General features: G+C 43.8%; 1 protein-coding gene across 1 annotated transcript in view; it reads left to right on the top strand.

Annotated features, from left to right (window-relative positions):
- The window catches only part of CMTM6 (CKLF like MARVEL transmembrane domain containing 6), a 42,590-nt gene extending 36,857 nt beyond the window's left edge, over positions 1–5,733 (top strand). Inside the window, exon 4 of the mRNA XM_063452218.1 lies at positions 3,854–5,733. Coding sequence (XP_063308288.1) covers positions 3,854–4,015 — 162 coding nt within the window. The 3' untranslated portion in view covers positions 4,016–5,733. The remainder of the gene's footprint in view (positions 1–3,853) is intronic.
- The last annotated feature ends 14,362 nt before the right edge of the window (positions 5,734–20,095 follow it).

Genomic DNA, 20,095 nt, shown 5'->3' with positions numbered 1-20,095 from the left:
GTTGTGCCTCAGAACTACATGTTATGACAGGCCTGCTGGTTAGGACGTGGTGTATGCTGGAGTGATACAGCTACTGTATAGGTACACAATGGAACTGCCTAACCTGTATCGTCATGCCCGTATGACCACTAAATGTGCAAGTAGGCTCAGGAGGGTAGGAAAGATTAAAGTGGGCCGCTATAGTTCAGCCACAGAAGTGTCGGGCTTGTCGCCCTCTCAGGGCACCCAAGTCCTCCATCTGTGTGGTTTTGGGGAAAAAACTTGAAGCCACGGGCAAACCTGGACTCTCGGATTACTGTACGGAATGTGTGGCGCTGTGCAGTTCCTATTGCAAATCACATGGGGTAAGTCCTGCTTCAGGTGGTGGCCTCGATATATGGAGCCGCGGGTGGTCTCTGCGGTACAAACTCTGGCACACTTACGGAGTATCTTCCGTGTGGGCGCGTTAGTCCTGCTGGTGGTGTTGCCGAAGCCAACGGTTCTGTGGGGAGGACAAGTAAGCCCAGTGTCCCAGTGGCTTCTTGCATGTCGTGTATTACATGCTTTGAGCCTCCCATATCTATGGTGAGAGTATGGCCTGGTCCCCAGCGGTACCGGATTTGATGGAGGCGCAGGAGAGCTGTGAATGGGCTCGTGGATCTCCTCCATGCCAGCGTCCCGCCTGATAAATCGGCATAGAAGGAGAGGGTCATACCCTCAAATGGGTATGTGGACTGACCTTTAACAACCTCCAGGACCGCTTTCTTGTCTCTAAACGATTGAAACTGGAGCATTAAATCCTCCGACGCGGCAGGTGGGGCTTTCGCTGGTCTCGGTATGCAAAATATGTCCTCCAGGAAGGTTGCTTTCGCTGCCTTTGGGTTTAGCAGCTCTGTGAGTAGTCGCCTGATGAAATGTGGGAGTTCGGCCTCTGGAACGGAGTCAGCAACCCCCCGCAGCTTTATGTTGTTCCTGCGGGATTTATCTTCGTGGGCGGCGAGTTGTTGCTCGTGTTGCCAGGTTTTCTGTTGCATGTCTTGGATCGCTGCTTGGAGTTCCGCGATCTGGCTAGTTTAGCCGGTAGAGGCGGCTTCCACTGCCCCCAGCCTGTTAGTAAGGCCTTTAATGTCCCCTCTGAGCAGGGCCACATCGTCCGCAATTTTTTTATGATGATCTGCCATAAGTGCCCCAATTGCCTCCATGGTCACAGGGGTAGGGGTCTTTGGGGGTTGTTGTGCCCGCGTTGGTGGTGGGTTTGGCATGGACACCATGGGGTCTACCCATCTTCATCTGACGATCCGTCAGTAAAATCTGAGCAGCCGCCATGCAGGGACGCCATCTTGGCTCCTGTGGCCTTGTGCGCTTGCCGCCACAGTTCCCCGATATCCATGCCCGGACGGGGCTTGTCGGGTTTCGCCTTCTTATTTTTCCGGCCCATGGTGCCTGGGGGGGTCTCAGGGTTGTCTCGGGGTAAGTTTGGCTTATGTTTAGAGGCCTGGAACGGTGTTTAAGTATCTCGCTGGTCCGGAGCTCCACGGCCATGCGACCATCCCGTTCAAGCGCTGAGCTCCGCCCCCTCAATTGTACCCATCTAAACCATTTACATATTTACACAATGTTTACTTGTGTCCAAGCAAAACGTTTGTCAACACACCATTACTAGTTTCAAACCACATATCATTTGTAATAAAACCTGCTGAATTACAGGAAAATCCTTTCTTCAGTTACTAGTTGCTGCGACTCCAGTTCACAGGGGAATTGAATATGTAATCCAGTGTGAGAGAAGGAGTCTGCATTAATGGACATGTCTTTGAAAATTTTGGATTGCCTGTCATTTATAAGGTCTGCACATATTTTTATAATGTGTTGTTAACCATTTTTGTCTACAATAAGGTATGCACTTTCCATGACCTACCTTGTGGACTATTCTGAGATCTCCATCTGTGCTGACTTTTTGGCTGGTTTTGATATAATTTTTTACTGTTTTATTCTCTTGTAATACATTTGACTTCAACTTATCATGTTGTTGCAAGTATTAATGCTAAATAGTTGTATTGGAAATGTTCTGCAATCCAGTTATTTTTACAGCTCATTAATTTAGGTCTAACGTGGATTTCCCTGACCAGTTCCCACTTTAGTGAACAGACCTCTGTGCATTGTTGGAACGGGAGATGGTTTTTTTTTTTTTTTTTTTTAAAGGATCTTAACATGTATAGCTTGGAGGAAAGACAAGACGGGGGGATATTATAGAAACATTTAATACATAAAGGGAATCAACACAGTAAAGTAGGAAACTATATTTAAAAGAAGAAAAACTACCACAACAAGAGGACATAGTCTTAAATTAGAGGGACAAAGTTTTAAAATAATATCAGGAAGTATTACTTTACAGAGAAGGTAGTCGATGCATGGAATTATAGGCATGCACGCGGGGTGTGCCTGGGCACATCCTAATCCCCGCGTCACGCCTATGGATTGAGACCGGCAGGGGAGATCTCAGGATCTCCCCTGTCAGCTCATGCAGAGCCGGCGCTATCCTAGCGCCGGCTCTGCTCTAAGCCTTCATGGGCTGGTGTGGAGATCAAAGATCTACCTCACCGACCCGCAGGGAGGGAGGCAGGAGAGGACCTGGGGAGCTCTAGCCAGAGCATTGCCGCGACAACGCTTATATCTTGCGAGAGTGAACTCTAGCCCCGCAGGCTAGAGTTCACTCTTTACTGGACCACCAGGGATGGTAGCAGCAAGGTCCCTTCTCCCTTCATAAGGTAAGAAGGGAGGGGGGATATTTGACTAATCTGCCCCCACCTCCACCCCCACAATCACCCAAACATACAGCACACACACACATACAGCACCCTCACACATTCCGCACACAAACAGCACCCTCACACATACACACACACAAACACAGCACCCTCAAACACATACAGCGCGCGCGCACACACACACAGCACCCTCACACACACAGCACACACACAGCACACACACACATACAGCACACAAACAGCACCCTCACACACAGCACACACACACATACAGCACACAAACAGCACCCTCACACACAGCATCCTCACACACACACACCGTACACTAACAGCACACTCAAACACACACACAGCATCCTTACAAACACACAACACCCTCACACACAGCACACTAACAGCACCCTCACAAACGCACACTAACAGCACCCTCACAAACACACACACTAACAGCACCCTCACACACAGCACACACACACAGCAGTGTGTGGATGTGTGTGTATATGAGTGTGTGTGTGTGTGTGTGTGTATATATATATATATATATATATATATATATATACACATACATATACACGCTACGTGTGTTTGTGCTTTAGGGTGCACACACGCCTATGCATGGAATAGCCTTCCAACTGAAGTGGTAGAGATTAACATAGTGAAGGAGTTTAAGCATGCGTGGGATAGGCATACGGCTATCCTAACTATAAGATAAGGCCAGGGACTAATGAAAGTATTTAGAAAATTAGTATTTAGTGCAGAAAAAAAAGTATTTAGTGCAGACTAGATGGGCCGAATGGCTCTTATCTGCTGTCACATTCTATGTTTCTATGTTTTTAGTTACACAATCCTCTTGAAATAAAGCCAAAAAAACTCATTGACCTTTATAAAGCTTTACAGAAAGACATCCGTAGGCTTGACATCAAGTGAATAAATTAGATTAAATTAATATTGTAGAGGGTCCCCTACCAGTCACGGGTGCATAGCAAAGCAGTACCTAATACTGTATAAACATTTTATAAAGCAGCTGTAATATTTCTGTCTCTCTCAGGATCTGTTTTTGTTGTCTATTTAAAAAAAAAAAAAAAAAAATGTTTTTATTTTTTTTGTAGGCATTCGGCTTTCTGGCAAGTTTATGCTTTCTAGGGGAAGCTGGCTTAAAGTTTCGTCAAGACAGAAGCCTACTTAAAAAGAAGAGCCCTGGTAATGCTGCAAATGGCCCAGAAAATGCGCCACTTAACCAACCACCATCAACTGCAACTGCTAATGCTTAAAAAACTTAAATCCTTCCTAAAGGCCACTTTCCACACTCTTCAATTACATTTTAGAAGACTGAATGCCTTGTAAATATCTTATACTGCAGTGGAAAATCTTATGTAATTGTTTTTTGTTTTTTATATATATATATAAATATATATAATTGTATTTGAATCAAACAAACCCAAGATATTTAAGAAATTCAGAGGTCGTAACGACTATTCATACCAACGTCTAAGTGATGAAAATGTGTTTTTTGGGGGGATGGGGGGGGAAGGTCTTTTTCAAAATTATAGAATCAAACTACTTTGCAATGTACATATATAAACATGAATTTATGAAAAGACTAATTACAGGCAGTTGTAATTTTTAATAATTGAAACCAGTATGAAATGATTTAGGTTAAATGATAAGGTGTGAACAATTAATCTAAAAACTCTGTTTTATATAAAACTGCTTTTGGAAACCAGTGATCACAAAACTTTTTTATAATACTGAAATCATATTGCATTAGGTCTTTTGCAATTCTATTTTTAGGTAGAGAACGCTCCCAAAAATATATATGGTGGTGACCCAGTAAAATCCTTGCATCACACATTATCACTAGGAGTTAAATGTATTTGTAAAAAGACCACTTGTAGTGTATGATTTTCCAGTGTTCTGTAAATTAAAAAAAAAACAAATTCACATACAAATTGCCTTTACTTCTTAGGGGTAAATAAAAAACTTTTATCCCATCCAAGAAGATGTATCTTTAATGTTGATGGTGAAATTTAATTCATGTTGAAATATATATTCAGTTGTTGCATTCCATCATTGACAAACTAGACAGGAATTACAACCAACTTTCTGGGATGCATTTATCAACTAGTGCTCCGGGCTAGTTGGGTGAATGTATCCTGTTTACTGCCAAAGAACTATTAACAGCTTAATTCTAAAGAGAAAAACACTGAAAGAATATTGGTTGTCGTCATACAAATACTACACATTTAATATGTATGTTAAACTCTTTTTCACGTCACCTGTAAATTCAGTCTCTGTCCCAACCCAGTTAGGTAGTCCAAAAAGCTAAATTTTGTCAGAAACCCCCATTGGATCAGAAATAAAAAAAAAAAACATCTAAATTCAGCACTTGTGGTGTGCCTTTCTGCTTTGGTTTAAAGCAAATTGCTCTGTAGGGCAGAGAGGCAGTGTTCATTTTGGTGTGAAATTTCAATTTAGTTTTAGTCATTGTCTTATTGTCTAGTTTTAGTCGACTAAATCTCCAGTAGATTTTAGTCGCCACGACTAAAATCTAATGGGTTAAGCTAAAGCCTCTGTCTCTTTTGTCCCTTCCCCAGCCCCTCTGTGTCTCTTTCTGTCCTTCCAGCCCCTTTAGGTGTCTCTCTACCAAGCTCTGATCTGTCTCTTTTGCCCCTTCCACAGGCCTTAGCGCAGTGTTAATTTTCACGGCAAATTTTAATTTAGTTTTAGTCATAGTCTTTTCACTAAGCCATTTTAGTCACCTGAATTGATTTAGTTTTAGTCTAGCTTTAGTCGACAAAATTAACACTGCAGTGAGGGACCTCCTTCACGTGGTAGGTTCTTTTGAACTACCATGATGCTCACATTTGCTCTAACAAGGTTCTCCATCACTGTTATAGGGGATGATTGGATCACTGAACTAAATGTGCATTATATATTCTGTTGCATTATAAGAAAATATTAAGCATTTTATTAAATTGCTTGAAGCTGATATTTTCGTATTTAATTTTTACTATGCTGTTGTCTCAGTCTTACAATGAATTTCTAGTCATAGCAATTTTAAGGTTATTCTCATTTTTTTCAAGTTTGTTTGTTCACTACACAAATTATACCTGAATTTGTAATTGCTCAACTCAGCTGTTATTTTAACCTCAATTTTGCTGAAAATAAAAATGGAACTGTAAGTGTAATTTTAACATGTAAAGAAATGTACACTATAATATTTTGTTATTTTCACAGCTCTAAAAATAATAACCAGGGATTTTCATACTGAATTGAAATTTACTCTTCGTATTTCACTACTCCATTAAACTACCTGTATTTCAAAGTGATGCTGTTATATCTTTTTTTGTTTGTCTTTGTGTGTTTCTGTGTGTTATTGGTAAATTACTTTGTGTATGTAGCCATAGCAACACCTTCCTTGCCTGTGACTCATACAGCCTCCCTACACACTTCCTAAAAACATAGCAAATATTAATTGATAGAAAATGTATCAGCTTAATTACAGACTTATTACGTACTATGGTATAAGTAAAAGATAAAGCTGATAAAGTTCAAGGTAGTAATATAGTATCGGTCTATTAAATTTTTTTCATGAAAAAAAGGATAAGGAAATCAGAAATGATACAATATATGTATCAATGTTAACACAGAGTGAATTCCGTGCAGTAAAAAAATAGATAAAATCAAATCAAACTTGCACTCTCTGATGCTGTTTATGATCAACAGTATCAAAAGCAGCGGAAAGGTCAAGGAAAATTAGAATAGAGTAGTGACCATGAGATTTTGCAGTGAATACAACGATTGATACTTTGGTCAGAGCCGTTTCCACAGAGTGCTGAGCGCGGAAACCAGACTGAAGTGGATCAAACAGAGAATTGTACTCGATGACGTGTGTCAATCTCAAATACACAAGTCTTTCAAGGATCTTGGATGCAAAAGGCATATAATGTAATCATATATATGTATAATATATTATAAAATGTTTTAATTATTTTATAATATATTACACATACATACTAAATAAAAATGTGTGTGTGTGTGTGTGTATGTGTATATATATATATATATATATATATATATATATATATATATAGCTCAATATACCTTGCACAGCAGGCTTAAATTGCAGTTTTAGCTTACATGCTGGGTGCTGGATCCAGGTCATATGTATACAGAAGATTCAAAAAGATGGTCCGCACTCCCAGGCTCCAATTAGAATGTAACTTTTATTTTCACATCAAAAAATAAATGCCGGGGGGGGCGGAGCCTAACCGCGGAGGGAAGCAGTCGCACTAAACTGGAGCTCCGAGACCCACAAGGGAAAATCGAAAAATAAAGCCCAATCGGCATACCCCCCTAAGCAAAACCAGGATCCCCTAAGCATCTCCAACGATATGGGACGTAAGACAAAGAAAATTTCCGTAGAAAAACCCACTACCGGACTTACAATAGGGGACATGTGGAGGCAAGCGCGTGGCGCCAGCGGGCCCAACATGGCGGCGCTCCACGGAGGCTGCTCAGACTTCTCCGATGACATGTCGGGAGAAGATTGCTCATCTACTCCAGTGCCGAGAATACCCTCACGGCCCAATAAATCCACACCGGACTCTACCCCGGTAACTACGCTAATCCTGAAACAACTACTTGCAGACTTACAGACTAGCCTGCAAAAAGATATCATGGCGCTGAGAGGAGACCTGAGGGGCCTGACAACTCGCATGGACACCCTCGAAAACGCTTCCACAAATAACTCCCAAGATATCGGAGACCTCCAAAAGGCCGTGAGTGACCTGCAGCTACAGCAACGGAACACGGCACACCGCATGGCGGAACAGGAGGATGCCAGAAGGCGCAATAACCTTAAGCTGAGGGGGATCTCTGAGGCGATACCAGATGCGGCATTACCACAGCTCATCAAACGCCTACTCACGAGTATATTGCCGCCTATCCAAGCTGACAGGATTAGCCCTGATCATCTCTTTAGGATCCCCATCCCGCCCAAAGCGCCAAACACCGCCACCAGGGATGTGATTGTAACCTTCCGTACAAGACAAGACAAGATGGCAACCCTCACTGCCCTGCGGGGAAAAACGCCACTCCAGTTTGAGGACATGTCACTGCACTTCTTTGCGGACCTCTCAAGCGACACCCTGGCATGGCGGGGATCCCTTAGACCGCTCACCGCACTCCTACGACAACACGACCTCCGATATCTATGGCGGCCCAACCACACAATGGCTGTTCACCAAGGGACGGACTCCCACCAGATCCGGGACATAAGCGAAGGACCACAGCTGCTGCAGGACCTGGGCTTACCGCGAGAATCCCTTCCACCGTTGAGCCAGCGGAACGCATCACCCCCAAACCACTCCTGGGATCCGTCCCGAATAACCCCCTTTGTGCCACAGGTACTAACACCCGACCCCTATGCTACAGTCACCACATGAACGATGACTGGAAGATATCTACCCCAATCGGGATGCAGTGACTGCTACCACTTGGATAAGCAGACCACCTAACATAGGCCCCATTGTTACCCCGCCCGGGACTCAGTGTTATACACCACAAGGCCTAGCAACCCACCTACCGCAGGCCTGAATAATGTTCGCATGTGTGCTTTTTTGTTTCATTCATCCTAATTTTAATACTGTTTAAATGTTAATGTTTATCCTGCAAGCCTCCTATTAATGTTTCCCTGCCGGTTGACTGAGGCCGAGGCATTACCGGGACGCATATCACCTGTAGCTCAACACTCAGTGAGCACTAATCAAAACGCCCCCTGCTACTGACCCGCCGCCTATTCCGACACAATGTAACTAGAACTTCACTGATCGCCCAACGGCAGCACGCCCGCATCCCAGCAAATACATCCTATGTTTTATCCACCCCCTGGCCCCTAGTCTCTCCCTTGGATATCCAGCACGGCTAGCCTACCCACTCTAGTGGAACACCTATCACTAACAGATAGGCTAGCTGTGCTCTCTTCTCTGTTTGCCTATCTTATTGTTTTTTTTTTGTTTTTTTTTAGAAGGGATTGAAAGGAAAATAGGGGGAAGGAAGGGGAAGGAAAAAGGAAAAAAGAAGGCCTAACCTAAACTGGCACTGCATTAGGCCACCTGCCAACGTACGTTAAAAATGCATTTAGAATCAGCTTCTCACTGACATATCATTAAATGCTCATTTCCCTGTTACTAGGCCTGACACAAGCTAGTACTAATCGGAGGCAACGCTACTCTCCTTGATTTGCAGGGCACTGTTACATGCACTGCAGCCCATGTTTATCGCCTAGATGTAGCTTTCAATATACATTGTAAAGCCGACTACGTAAGCAGCACACAAGGGAATCCATGTAATTAGATGCTATTATACAGCCTGTTGTGCTTTCCTTAAACTCATTAACCATATTGCTACAGCAAAAGTCTAACTAGCGAGCGACGAATTATAATGTGTAATTGAGAGTTGCAGACAGTTCCTAGTACTAGCCTGCAGCCCACACTTGTATACCAATATATGCATAATAAATGAGGTCAGCGGTCCAGACACCGAGCAGACTAGGATTGCTTATAGCTATAATCATACACTTTCAAGCCAATTACGTAAGCAGTGTATAATAGAACCCAGGTGGTCAGATGTTATTGTATAGTCGGTGGTTTTTTCTTTTTTCTTAATTTTTTCTTAATTTTTAATCTTCCTGAAACGACCTAGAACTACCCAACGGGCGACATATTATAACCTGTCATTTAAAGTTGTAGGCAATTATTAGTGCCAACACATAGCCACACTCGACTCCTTTTGTATGCATGACTTATGCGGTAAACAGAGAGGCAGACGTGCAAACTAAGCCTAATCATAGTTTTAAGCATATACTTTGAGGTCGACGACTTCAACAGATATGATAGACCCAATGTTGTCAGACGCTATTGTATAACCAAATGTCTAGATTGTACCTACTATGCATGGAATAATGTAAAGTCCTGTTATATCCTAATCTTACTCAATTCAACACTAAAAATGTGCAAGAACTGTTATATACCTCACTGTACTTTATGTTTCCAAAAACATGTGGATTGCCTTTGGGGTACCGCATGTACGTTTTGTTACGTTTATACGCACTACAAAAATAAAGAATTAAAAAAAAAAAAAAAAATGCCAAAAGGTCAACGTTTCAATCCCCGATTGTCTTGAGGAAAGTCCCAATCGGGGACTGAAACGTTTTTTTATTTTTTGATGTGAAAATAAAAGTTACATTTTAATTGGAGCCTGGGAGTGCGGACCATCTTTTTGAATCTTCTATGTGTATAAATAAATAAATATATATATATATATATATATATATATATATATATGTGTTAAGGGCTCATGATAGTACAGAAGATACAAACACTGATAAGTGTAGGATGGTATTAAAAGAGCAAGTCGGTTGTGGTGTGCCGGAACCGACGATGAGGTAGGCCTGTAAATAAAGAGGGCCCACCAAGAAGAAATGTAAAGAGAAAAGGAGTTAATAATGAGGAGTGGGTGGGAGGGTGATGCAGCGCTGACCTTGAACGATATGGAGCCAGGTAAGGGGTGTCCCTTAAGTAGGGAAGAGGTGTGTCATACGCCCCTCCCACAATTACAGGCCAAAAGGCCTTAATACTTGTGTTAAGGGCTCATGATAGTACAGAAGATACAAACACTGATAAGTGTAGGATGGTATTAAAAGAGCAAGTCGGTTGTGGTGTGCCGGAACCGACGATGAGCTAGGCCTGTAAATAAAGAGGGCAAAAGTAGAAAATCTAATTTATTACATACCAGCAATATACATACTTTAACCAGACATGTCTTGAAAGGCATTTCTTACTTCTTGTACCGGGTTAGGTATGTATCTAGAGTAAGCCGATGATTTCCAGCGCCCTAGTGACTTGATAACATGAACTGGAATGTTTGCACTGGATGCTGTGGAGGCCACTCCTATGCGGAAGGAGTGGCCCAAATAGTTAGCTGATTTGAGGCCCAGCTGTGTAAGTAAAGACCTGACGTGTGTCATAAAGGTGGTGGTAGTGAGTACCGAACCTTGTAGACTGAAAGTGGTTGAGATGGTGGTTCGTTGTTATGCTGGGTATATGAGTCCAGTAGTTTGACGGGGCTCCACCTGTTGTGAGTAGGATAGTACTTAACCTCTACTGAAAGTGCATGTTGACTGGTTTTGGAGTGAGGCAGAGTCAAGATATAATAGTCCATGTGTTTTGTTAAGTGTGAATGAAGTAGGATGTGAGTGGACTGTGTTGTGCTGATGGCGGTAAATTCTCTTGGTCTCAAGAAACCATAAACAAGGCTACGTATATGGCGGTTTTAACGATGAGGTTTGTGTTGTTGGCAAAGGGTTTAAATCTAGTGAATTGTATAAGTCTTCAAAAATATGGAAATCTATGGGTAGCCTCTGGGCCGTACGTGGGGGTTCGGATCTCTGAATACCCCTAAGGATGTTCTTAATTGGTAGGAGGACACTTGATTTGTCTGGTTGTAAAGTTAGCATGTGATGTTGGATGCCTGTCAGATATGGTTTGATTGTGTTGTATGATAGTTTGAGTCCAACCAGGATGTCACGATGAAAGGTTGTAAGATGTTGTGTTCAGAAAGGAATCTTTAAATCAAATGAAAGCTCTATCGTAAGTTTCCCGGGTATTAGTAGACAGTGCTAATTGGGACAATGTTCTGCTATGTTGCATAATAGCATCTAGTCCATTACTAGATGGTGGAATAGTGGGGTGTTCGTGGCTGTGAGTGCGGCTGACGGGAGTATTTGACGAAAAGCCTGGAAATTAAAGCGAGACAAATTGTCAGCAGCAGTGTTACATACACCTGGAACATGAATACAAAACAAGAGAAAATTATGACATGCAGCCAGCCAAGTGAGTTTCCTCAAGAATCTCATAATAGTCAGTGATTTGGATCGGCCTTGTTTATAATGTGACAAGTTACTTGGTTGTCTGAGTAGCAACGTACAGACGAACCTGCCCATAAATGCACCCATGCCACGGCAACCGTCACGATGGGATATATCTCAAACAGAGCTGAGGTAGTGGAAAAACCCTCCAGGTCCTGAACTTCTGAAGGCCAGCTGCCCCAAAGCCATTAGTTCCTGAAAAATTGCTGCAAAACCTGTGGTAGACGCCGCGTCTGACCAAATGGTAGGTGAGGAGTCAGACAATTTTGGAAGGAACATGCTTTTACCATTCAAGGTGGTTAAAAATGTTCTCCAAATAATTACGCCTGCCGTGGCTTGGGTATCCAGGGCTGACCTGTGTCCATCATGTCTAAAAGTGGGAAACATGTAAAGGAGTTGTGAGATGAAAGCCCGGCCTTGAGGTATGATGCGAATGGCAAAATTCAGTGACCCAAGCAGACTGTAATTCTTGCGGTTGCAAGTACCGAGTTGTATGTAGAGATTATGTTGATCAGAATGTTTTCTACCTTGGGCGTGGCAGGCTAGCTTGCATGGTGGCTGAGTCTAGTATGATACCCAGGAATGTGATGAAGGTATCTGGTCCTTCAGTCTTGGTGGAGGAGACTGGGACACCCACCTGTTCGAATAGACTGATGGTTTCTTTTAGGCTACTGGGAGGGGAAATATTCTCCTCGACCAGTAAGAAATCATCCAGATAATGTATAACTGTAGGGCATCTGGCTATATTTAATAAAACCACCATAGGGTTTTGGCGAATACGTCGAAAATGGCCAGACTACTTTGGAACCTAAATGTTAAACGTGAGCAAAATAGTAGTTCCCTGCCCACTTGATACCATGCAGGTGACACAGTGTAGGGTGGATAGGCAGTAACTTGAAAGCATTGTGAGATCAGTCTTACTGAGCCATGCTCCGGCCCCTGCCTGCATGATAGCCGTAATGGCGTGATCTATGGTGGAATATTGCAGTGAAAATTCCTCAGAGGGTATGAGGGAGTTCAGACTAGGAGTGGCAGAGGTGTGAGGTGTTGATAGATCAATGATAAGTCTCTGTTTGTGAGAAGATTTCCCCGTGACAATACCGATGGGGTTTGTCCGCCATGTGGTGAACGGAGGGGACTGGAAGGGCCCCCATAGGAAGTCCTCTGCCACTTCCTGGCTGAGTGTCTCCACCGCTGTAGGGTTTGTTGTGCGGATTGTAAATTAGGACATTCCAGGATTCCGGAAGGCATGTGTATGAGGCCTGTGTGAATCCTTCTGATAGACCCGAGATAATGAATTCCACCAAATGTCTAGATGGATGATGTGGCAGTAATGTCGTAAGTACAGAAATGTTTATTGATGTTAAGTATAGTTTTGGGATACATTTTATTTGGACACAGATTTAGCATGTGCCCTGAAACAGATGGCTGGAGAAAGTGATTGCAACTTAACCAGTGCTGGAGGGGTCGCAGCGGCCGACCCAGCCATGGTAAGGGGTGTAGTGACCGATTCCCCAGGGGTGATACTGGCAGGCTAACTAGGCCTGAAAGGCAAAAAATTAATCTTGTTTTGTGACAGGTGAGGCCCTGCTAGTTGCCAAGTGGCTATGAGAGGCTCTGTCTATGAGTTGGCGCGAGGGGTTATTGAGGCCACCCGTCGTAGTGGCAGGAATCGTAGGCCTCTCGGTGATAGTACAAGAAAACAGGGGGAGGGAGTGACAGGTGAGGCCCTCTCTATAATATTGCGAGGCGGCTAACTCACGTGTGGCCCGATGGCGTTTGCCTCCGAAACGTTGAGGCGGGGTGTTGGCCTCGCGGACCACTAAACGATAGGCAGAAATGCCAAGAAGGGAGGTACCTATTTGGGCCTATACCCCTAACTTGCCAGTACTCTATGGCCTAGAAGAATGAAACGTATGTGAATTACAACGTGAGCAGGCTTACGTACCTGGTAGTATGTATGAAGTTTTGAGATTCGACAGGTATGAAAACCTGGATAAACCTAAAAAGGGATAGAGTGAGAATGGATCCTGTGAGACCTGTGTAATCTGTATAGGCTGGGATTAGGGCTTCTAGCAGTATGTGTGGGAGGTGTAAAATCTATGAGTATGATAGTGACATGACTGCCCATGCTTGGTGACAAGCGTTACGCTGAGTCCGATACCTGGCAGCAGGGGATTGGCAGTGTAATGTGTATATATGGAAGGTGATCAGATGATATGCATGTCACTAAACTGATCTGGGAATGCAAGGGACTTTTTAATGTGAAGTGACAATATGCAGAATCATAAATGTTGCTGTAAAGTGACGTATTGTCAGGGTACCTGGAGTCTCTACCTTTGAGAGAGGTAGAGACTTAGAAGTTTATCCGTCCGGACGCCATGTCTCCTCGGTCTCCCGCGGTTCACTCGGTCTTGCTAACGCCGGCCGCGAGGGAGTCACTTCCTTTTATAACAGGAGGACCGGAGGTAGACGTCATGACGCCAACCCGGAACATCCTGCCACTCAAATCTCGGGAGACGAATCAGGACTCGCCGGAGGCATGTCTTCTCTCCCTAGCCAGGATACTTAACAGTGGTTCTCTCATTCACTCATTGCCCTGTCGTGGTTCTAGTCCTCCTAGTCACACAGTGCTTTGTTATTCACTTGTCTTTTGGTTCTGACCCGGCTTTGTTGTTTACTCTCCTGCCTTTCTGTTATCCTTGACCCGGCTTGTCTCTCGCTTACCTGTCCTCTCGTTCCCTCGACCTCGGCTTGTCTCTGACCATTCTATTGTAGTTATACGTTAAGTCCGGCCATTCTAAGGACCGGTATACGTATCTGCTACTCTTTGTACTCTGCGTGTTGGATCCCTGACCCGATCCTGACATTACGACAGGGCCATGGATCCTGCAGGTACAAATTGTCAGCTTGGTTCTCCTGATCCTAGGTTTGACGCCATGGATCATAGGATGGATCAGATGGCTCTAGCACTACAGGCGCTGCTGTCTCGCCCTATTAATCCACCTGAGGAGAGGCGTAATACTTCTGCTTCTTCTGTGGGTTCGGGGTTAGAGGTAGCTACTGTAGGTGCTTCTTCCCGAGTTACCCCGCCTGTACGTTATGCTGGTTCTCCTGAGAGGTGTCGTGGCTTTTTGAACCAGATCAGTATTCATTTCGAGCTACAGCCCCGTTCATACCCTACTGATAGGGCAAAGGTGGGATTTATTATTACCTTACTCATTGAGAAAGCTCTGAGATGGGCTAATCCGTTGTGGGAGAATGATAATCCATTAGTCTATAACTATAATTCCTTTGTAGCTGCTTTTAAAAGAACTTTTGACCCTCCTGGTAGGAAGGCCAATGCAGCCAGATTACTGTTGCGCCTTAGACAAGACAACCAAACACTTGTGGATTATGCACTAGAGTTCAGGTCTTTGGCGGCAGAGGTAAAATGGAATGAACAGGCATATATAGACGTATTCTTAAATGGATTATCTGATGTAATACTTGATGAGGTAGCGACAAGAGAGCTTCCCGAGAACCTGGAGGACTTAATTTCCTTTATCTCTCGTATTGACGAACGTCTAAGGGAGAGACAGAATACTCGAGATAGAACCGCTAAATCTTCCTCTAGACTAGCACCATCATTTCAAATTTCTGAAACCAAAGATCCACAGGTTTCAGAACCTATGCAGTTAGGCCTTACTCGTCTCTCAGAGGAGGAGAGACAGTACAGGAGAAGAGAGGGACTGTGTATGTATTGTGGGTCCAGAGGTCATGTACGTTTGAGCTGTCCCAGCCGTCCGGGAAACGCTCGCACCTAAGTTTCTCTAGAGGACAGACCTTGGGTGTTTCGATTTTGTCCTCTACTCATAACTACAAAGAACATAGACTCCTATTACCGGTCTCTTTAACTTGGGAGAAGGGAACTTTAGAAACTATGGCATTGATAGACTCCGGCGCTGCTGAGAATTTTATCGACCAAAAGTTTCTCACCAAACACACTATCCCATCCCAGTTAAGGAAGACACCCTTGGCTGTTGAAGCCATTGATGGTAGACCTTTAGTTGAGCCTGTGATTTTCCGGGAGACCACACCTCTTTACTTAACTACTGGTATTCTACACAAGGAGGAAATATCCCTACTACTCATTTCATCTCCTTCTGTTCCCATAGTCCTGGGATACTCCTGGCTTAAGAGACATAACCCCGTTATAGATTGGAGATCAGGGGAAATAGTTTCATGGGGTCAGAATTGTCAAGAGAATTGTTTAAAGAAAGTGTCACCTCTTTGTAGTGTCAACTCACTTAATAACGCTACTGACTCTACCAAAGTACAGATACCGTCCTTGTATCAAGATTTAAAGGCAGTATTTGACAAAAGAAAGGCTGATACCTTACCACCACATAGGCCTTTTGATTGCAAAATTAATTTACTTTCTGGTACCATGCCCCCCAGGGGTCATGTATACCCTTTGTCCACGAATGAAAACTTAGTTCTAGAAGAGTATATTCGTGAAAACCTAGACAAGGGGTTCATTAGAAGATCCTCCTCTCCTGCTGGGGCTGGATTCTTTTTTGTTAAAAAGAAGGATGGTTCTTTAAGACCTTGCATTGACTACCGAGGCCTTAACAAGATAACCATCAGAAATGTTTATCCGATTCCCTTGATCACCGAGCTTTTTGATCGATTAAAAAGTTCTAAAATTTTCACTAAGTTAGACCTTAGAGGTGCTTATAATTTGGTGAGAATCCACGACGGTGACGAGTGGAAAACTGCATTCAATACTCGATATGGGCACTATGAGTATACTGTAATGCCTTTTGGTCTCTGCAATGCTCCGGCGGTATTTCAGGACCTTATTAATGAGGTTCTTAGGGAGTTTCAAGATGACTGTGTGATTGTATACCTTGATGATATACTTATACATTCCAGGGATATTGAGACTCACCACAGACAAGTCAGAAGGGTTTTACACAAACTTCTTCAGCATGGCTTGTACTGCAAACTAGAGAAATGCAGCTTTGACCAATCCCAAACTACCTTTCTTGGTTATGTGATTTCTGGGGAGGGGTTTGAAATGGACCCGGAGAAGCTCCAATCCATATTAGAGTGGCCTTTACCTAAGGGTCTCAAGGCTATCCAGAGATTCATTGGTTTCTCTAATTACTACAGACGTTTCATTAAGGGATACTCCTCTATCATTGCTCCCATCACCAACATGACCAAACAAGGGGCTGAGACTAAGAATTGGTCTACTGAAGCACTTCTGGCTTTTAAGACACTCAAAGAGCTGTTTGCTTCCGCACCAATTTTAGTTCACCCTGATACTACTCTACCTTTCCTACTCGAAGTTGACGCTTCTGAGACAGGTATAGGTGCTGTTCTGTCCCAAAGGTTGGGTGTAGATAAACCATTACATCCTTGTGGATACTTTTCCAAAAAATTGTCAGGTACTGAAAGCAGATATGACATTGGTGACAGGGAACTACTAGCGGTTATAATGGCCTTGAAGGAGTGGAGACATTTATTGGAGGGTACTTTGCATCCTGTTACTATTTTGACAGATCATAAAAACTTATCCTATATTGGAGAGGCTAAACGACTATCATCTAGACAGGTTCGTTGGTCCATATTTCTCACTCACTTCAACTACGTACTCACATATAGGCCAGGTTCTAAGAATTCTAAAGCCGACGCCTTATCTCGCCAATATGAACCTGCTGCCGTATCTGAGCCGGTTTTGTCCTCTATAGTACCCAAGTGTAACATTATCGCTAACACTACTCTCAAAGTTCATTCTCCGCTACTTGATCAGATAAGGAACTTGCAGCATCTGGCACCTAGACTGACTCCGGCTTCCAGACTTTTCGTTCCCCCTGAACTTCAATTGGAGCTCTTACAGTGTCTTCACGAGAGTAAGGTGGCTGGTCATCCGGGTGTTCGCAAGACGTATTCTTTGATCTCCAAGGATTTCTGGTGGCCGTCGTTACGGAAGGATATTAAGGATTTTATCGGGGTTTGTGTGGTCTGTACTAAAACTAAACTACCGCATTCGCTTCCTTGTGGTCTTCTACAACCGCTGGAAATTCCTGACAAACCTTGGTCCTGTGTGGCAATGGACTTTATTGTGGATCTGCCTGTTTCTAAAAAGCACACTGTTATCCTCACCGTAGTCGATAGGTTTACCAAGATGGCACATTTCGTACCTTTGCCTAAACTCCCGACTTCCCCTGAATTGGCGGAGGTCTTTGCTAAAGAGATTTTTCGCTTGCATGGGATTCCTTCGGAGATCACTTCTGATAGAGGCTCCCAATTTGTTTCACGTTTTTGGAGGTCGTTCTGTTCTCAATTAGGCATCAAATTGAATTTTTCGTCCGCCTATCATCCTCAGTCTAACGGAGCTGCTGAACGAACCAACCAGAAGATTGAGCAATACTTACGTTGTTTTGTGTCCGAACACCAGGACGATTGGGTCGGTTTGATTCCTTGGGCAGAGTTTGCGCACAACAATCTCGTTTGTGACTCCACGCATTCAAGTCCCTTCTTCATGAACTATGGCTTTCATCCATCCATTCTTCCCCCGGTTTCTCCTTCCCAAGGAGTGCCGTCGGTTGATGTCCATGTGGCCAATTTGAGGAAGTTGTGGGATCAGACTCGACAGATTCTTCTACACAATTCTGTACTGGTTAAGAAACATGCTGACAAACGTAGAAGGGCGGCTCCGAATTTTGTTCCGGGCGATAGAGTGTGGTTGAGCACTAGGAATATTCGTCTTAAAGTTCCTTCCATGAAATTCGCTCCTCGTTATATTGGTCCCTACAGGATCTTGACTCGAATTAACCCAGTGGCATATCGTCTAGCTCTCCCAGCTACTTTACGCATCCCGAACTCCTTTCACGTGTCATTGCTGAAACCTCTAATCTGTAACAGATTCTCCTCCACAATCGCCCCTCCGCGCCCTGTTCAGGTGGAGGGTCAGGAGGAATATGAGGTTAACTCCATTATTGATTCTCGTGTCTCCCGGGGGCGAGTACAATATTTAGTTGACTGGAAGGGATATGGTCCTGAGGAGAGGAGTTGGGTACCACAAGAGGATGTTCATGCTCCTCGTCTTCGCAGGGCATTTCACTCCCGCTTTCCATCTCGCCCCGGCTCCTTCCGCCCGGTGGGCGTATCTGAGGGGGGGGGGTACTGTCAGGGTACCTGGAGTCTCTACCTTTGAGAGAGGTAGAGACTTAGAAGTTTATCCGTCCGGACGCCATGTCTCCTCGGTCTCCCGCGGTTCACTCGGTCTTGCTAACGCCGGCCGCGAGGGAGTCACTTCCTTTTATAACAGGAGGACCGGAGGTAGACGTCATGACGCCAACCCGGAACATCCTGCCACTCAAATCTCGGGAGACGAATCAGGACTCGCCGGAGGCGTGTCTTCTCTCCCTAGCCAGGATACTTAACAGTGGTTCTCTCATTCACTCATTGCCCTGTCGTGGTTCTAGTCCTCCTAGTCACACAGTGCTTTGTTATTCACTTGTCTTTTGGTTCTGACCCGGCTTTGTTGTTTACTCTCCTGCCTTTCTGTTATCCTTGACCCGGCTTGTCTCTCGCTTACCTGTCCTCTCGTTCCCTCGACCTCGGCTTGTCTCTGACCATTCTATTGTAGTTATACGTTAAGTCCGGCCATTCTAAGGACCGGTATACGTATCTGCTACTCTTTGTACTCTGCGTGTTGGATCCCTGACCCGATCCTGACACGTATGAATGTATGAACCAGAACGTGTGATTCAAAAACCGAAAGTCTTGTGAGACGTATATGCCGTGTTCTTGAATACTCGTGTTACGTCGTCTGAGTGTGTCAAGAAAAGGCCTGAGTTTGTAAATGCCATGTGAAATTATGTGAAATGACAATCTATGCAGAAAATGTTGTAACGTGACGTATGAGTGGTTGAACCAATGCGTGTGATTCAACCCGAAACCCTCTGTGGAAGGTAGGACCGTGTTCTTATATACTCGTGGTATATCGTATGAGTATGATAAGAAATGGCCTGAATAGTTAGTGCCATGTAATCGTAATGTACATGGTTGTAATAACATCATATCTCCATTATACTCTTTGAAAATAGGACCGTGTCCTTGAACTCGTGGTATGTCGTACGAGCATGACAGAAAAAGGAGCCGTAATGTAGGCTAACCATAACAGTAATATACATGTAATATCTGCATTGTAAAATAAAATAACTATTATTATTAAAACCATATATATATAATAAGCAAACTGAAACAAAATAGACAACCTAAGATCGTGTAAAATAAGTATTTGAAAGTTTAACCGATTACTGTGCAGGAAACGTATGATTGGTTGGATCAGTACGTGTGATTCAACCCGAGTATGCATGAAAAGGAATTAAATCCTTGTGTCATGGTTAACAATAAAGAAATGAGG

The sequence above is a fragment of the Pelobates fuscus genome, chromosome 4 (assembly GCF_036172605.1).
Source record: "Pelobates fuscus isolate aPelFus1 chromosome 4, aPelFus1.pri, whole genome shotgun sequence".
Lineage (NCBI taxonomy): Eukaryota > Metazoa > Chordata > Amphibia > Anura > Pelobatidae > Pelobates > Pelobates fuscus.
This window is presented reverse-complemented; position numbering and strand designations above follow the sequence as displayed.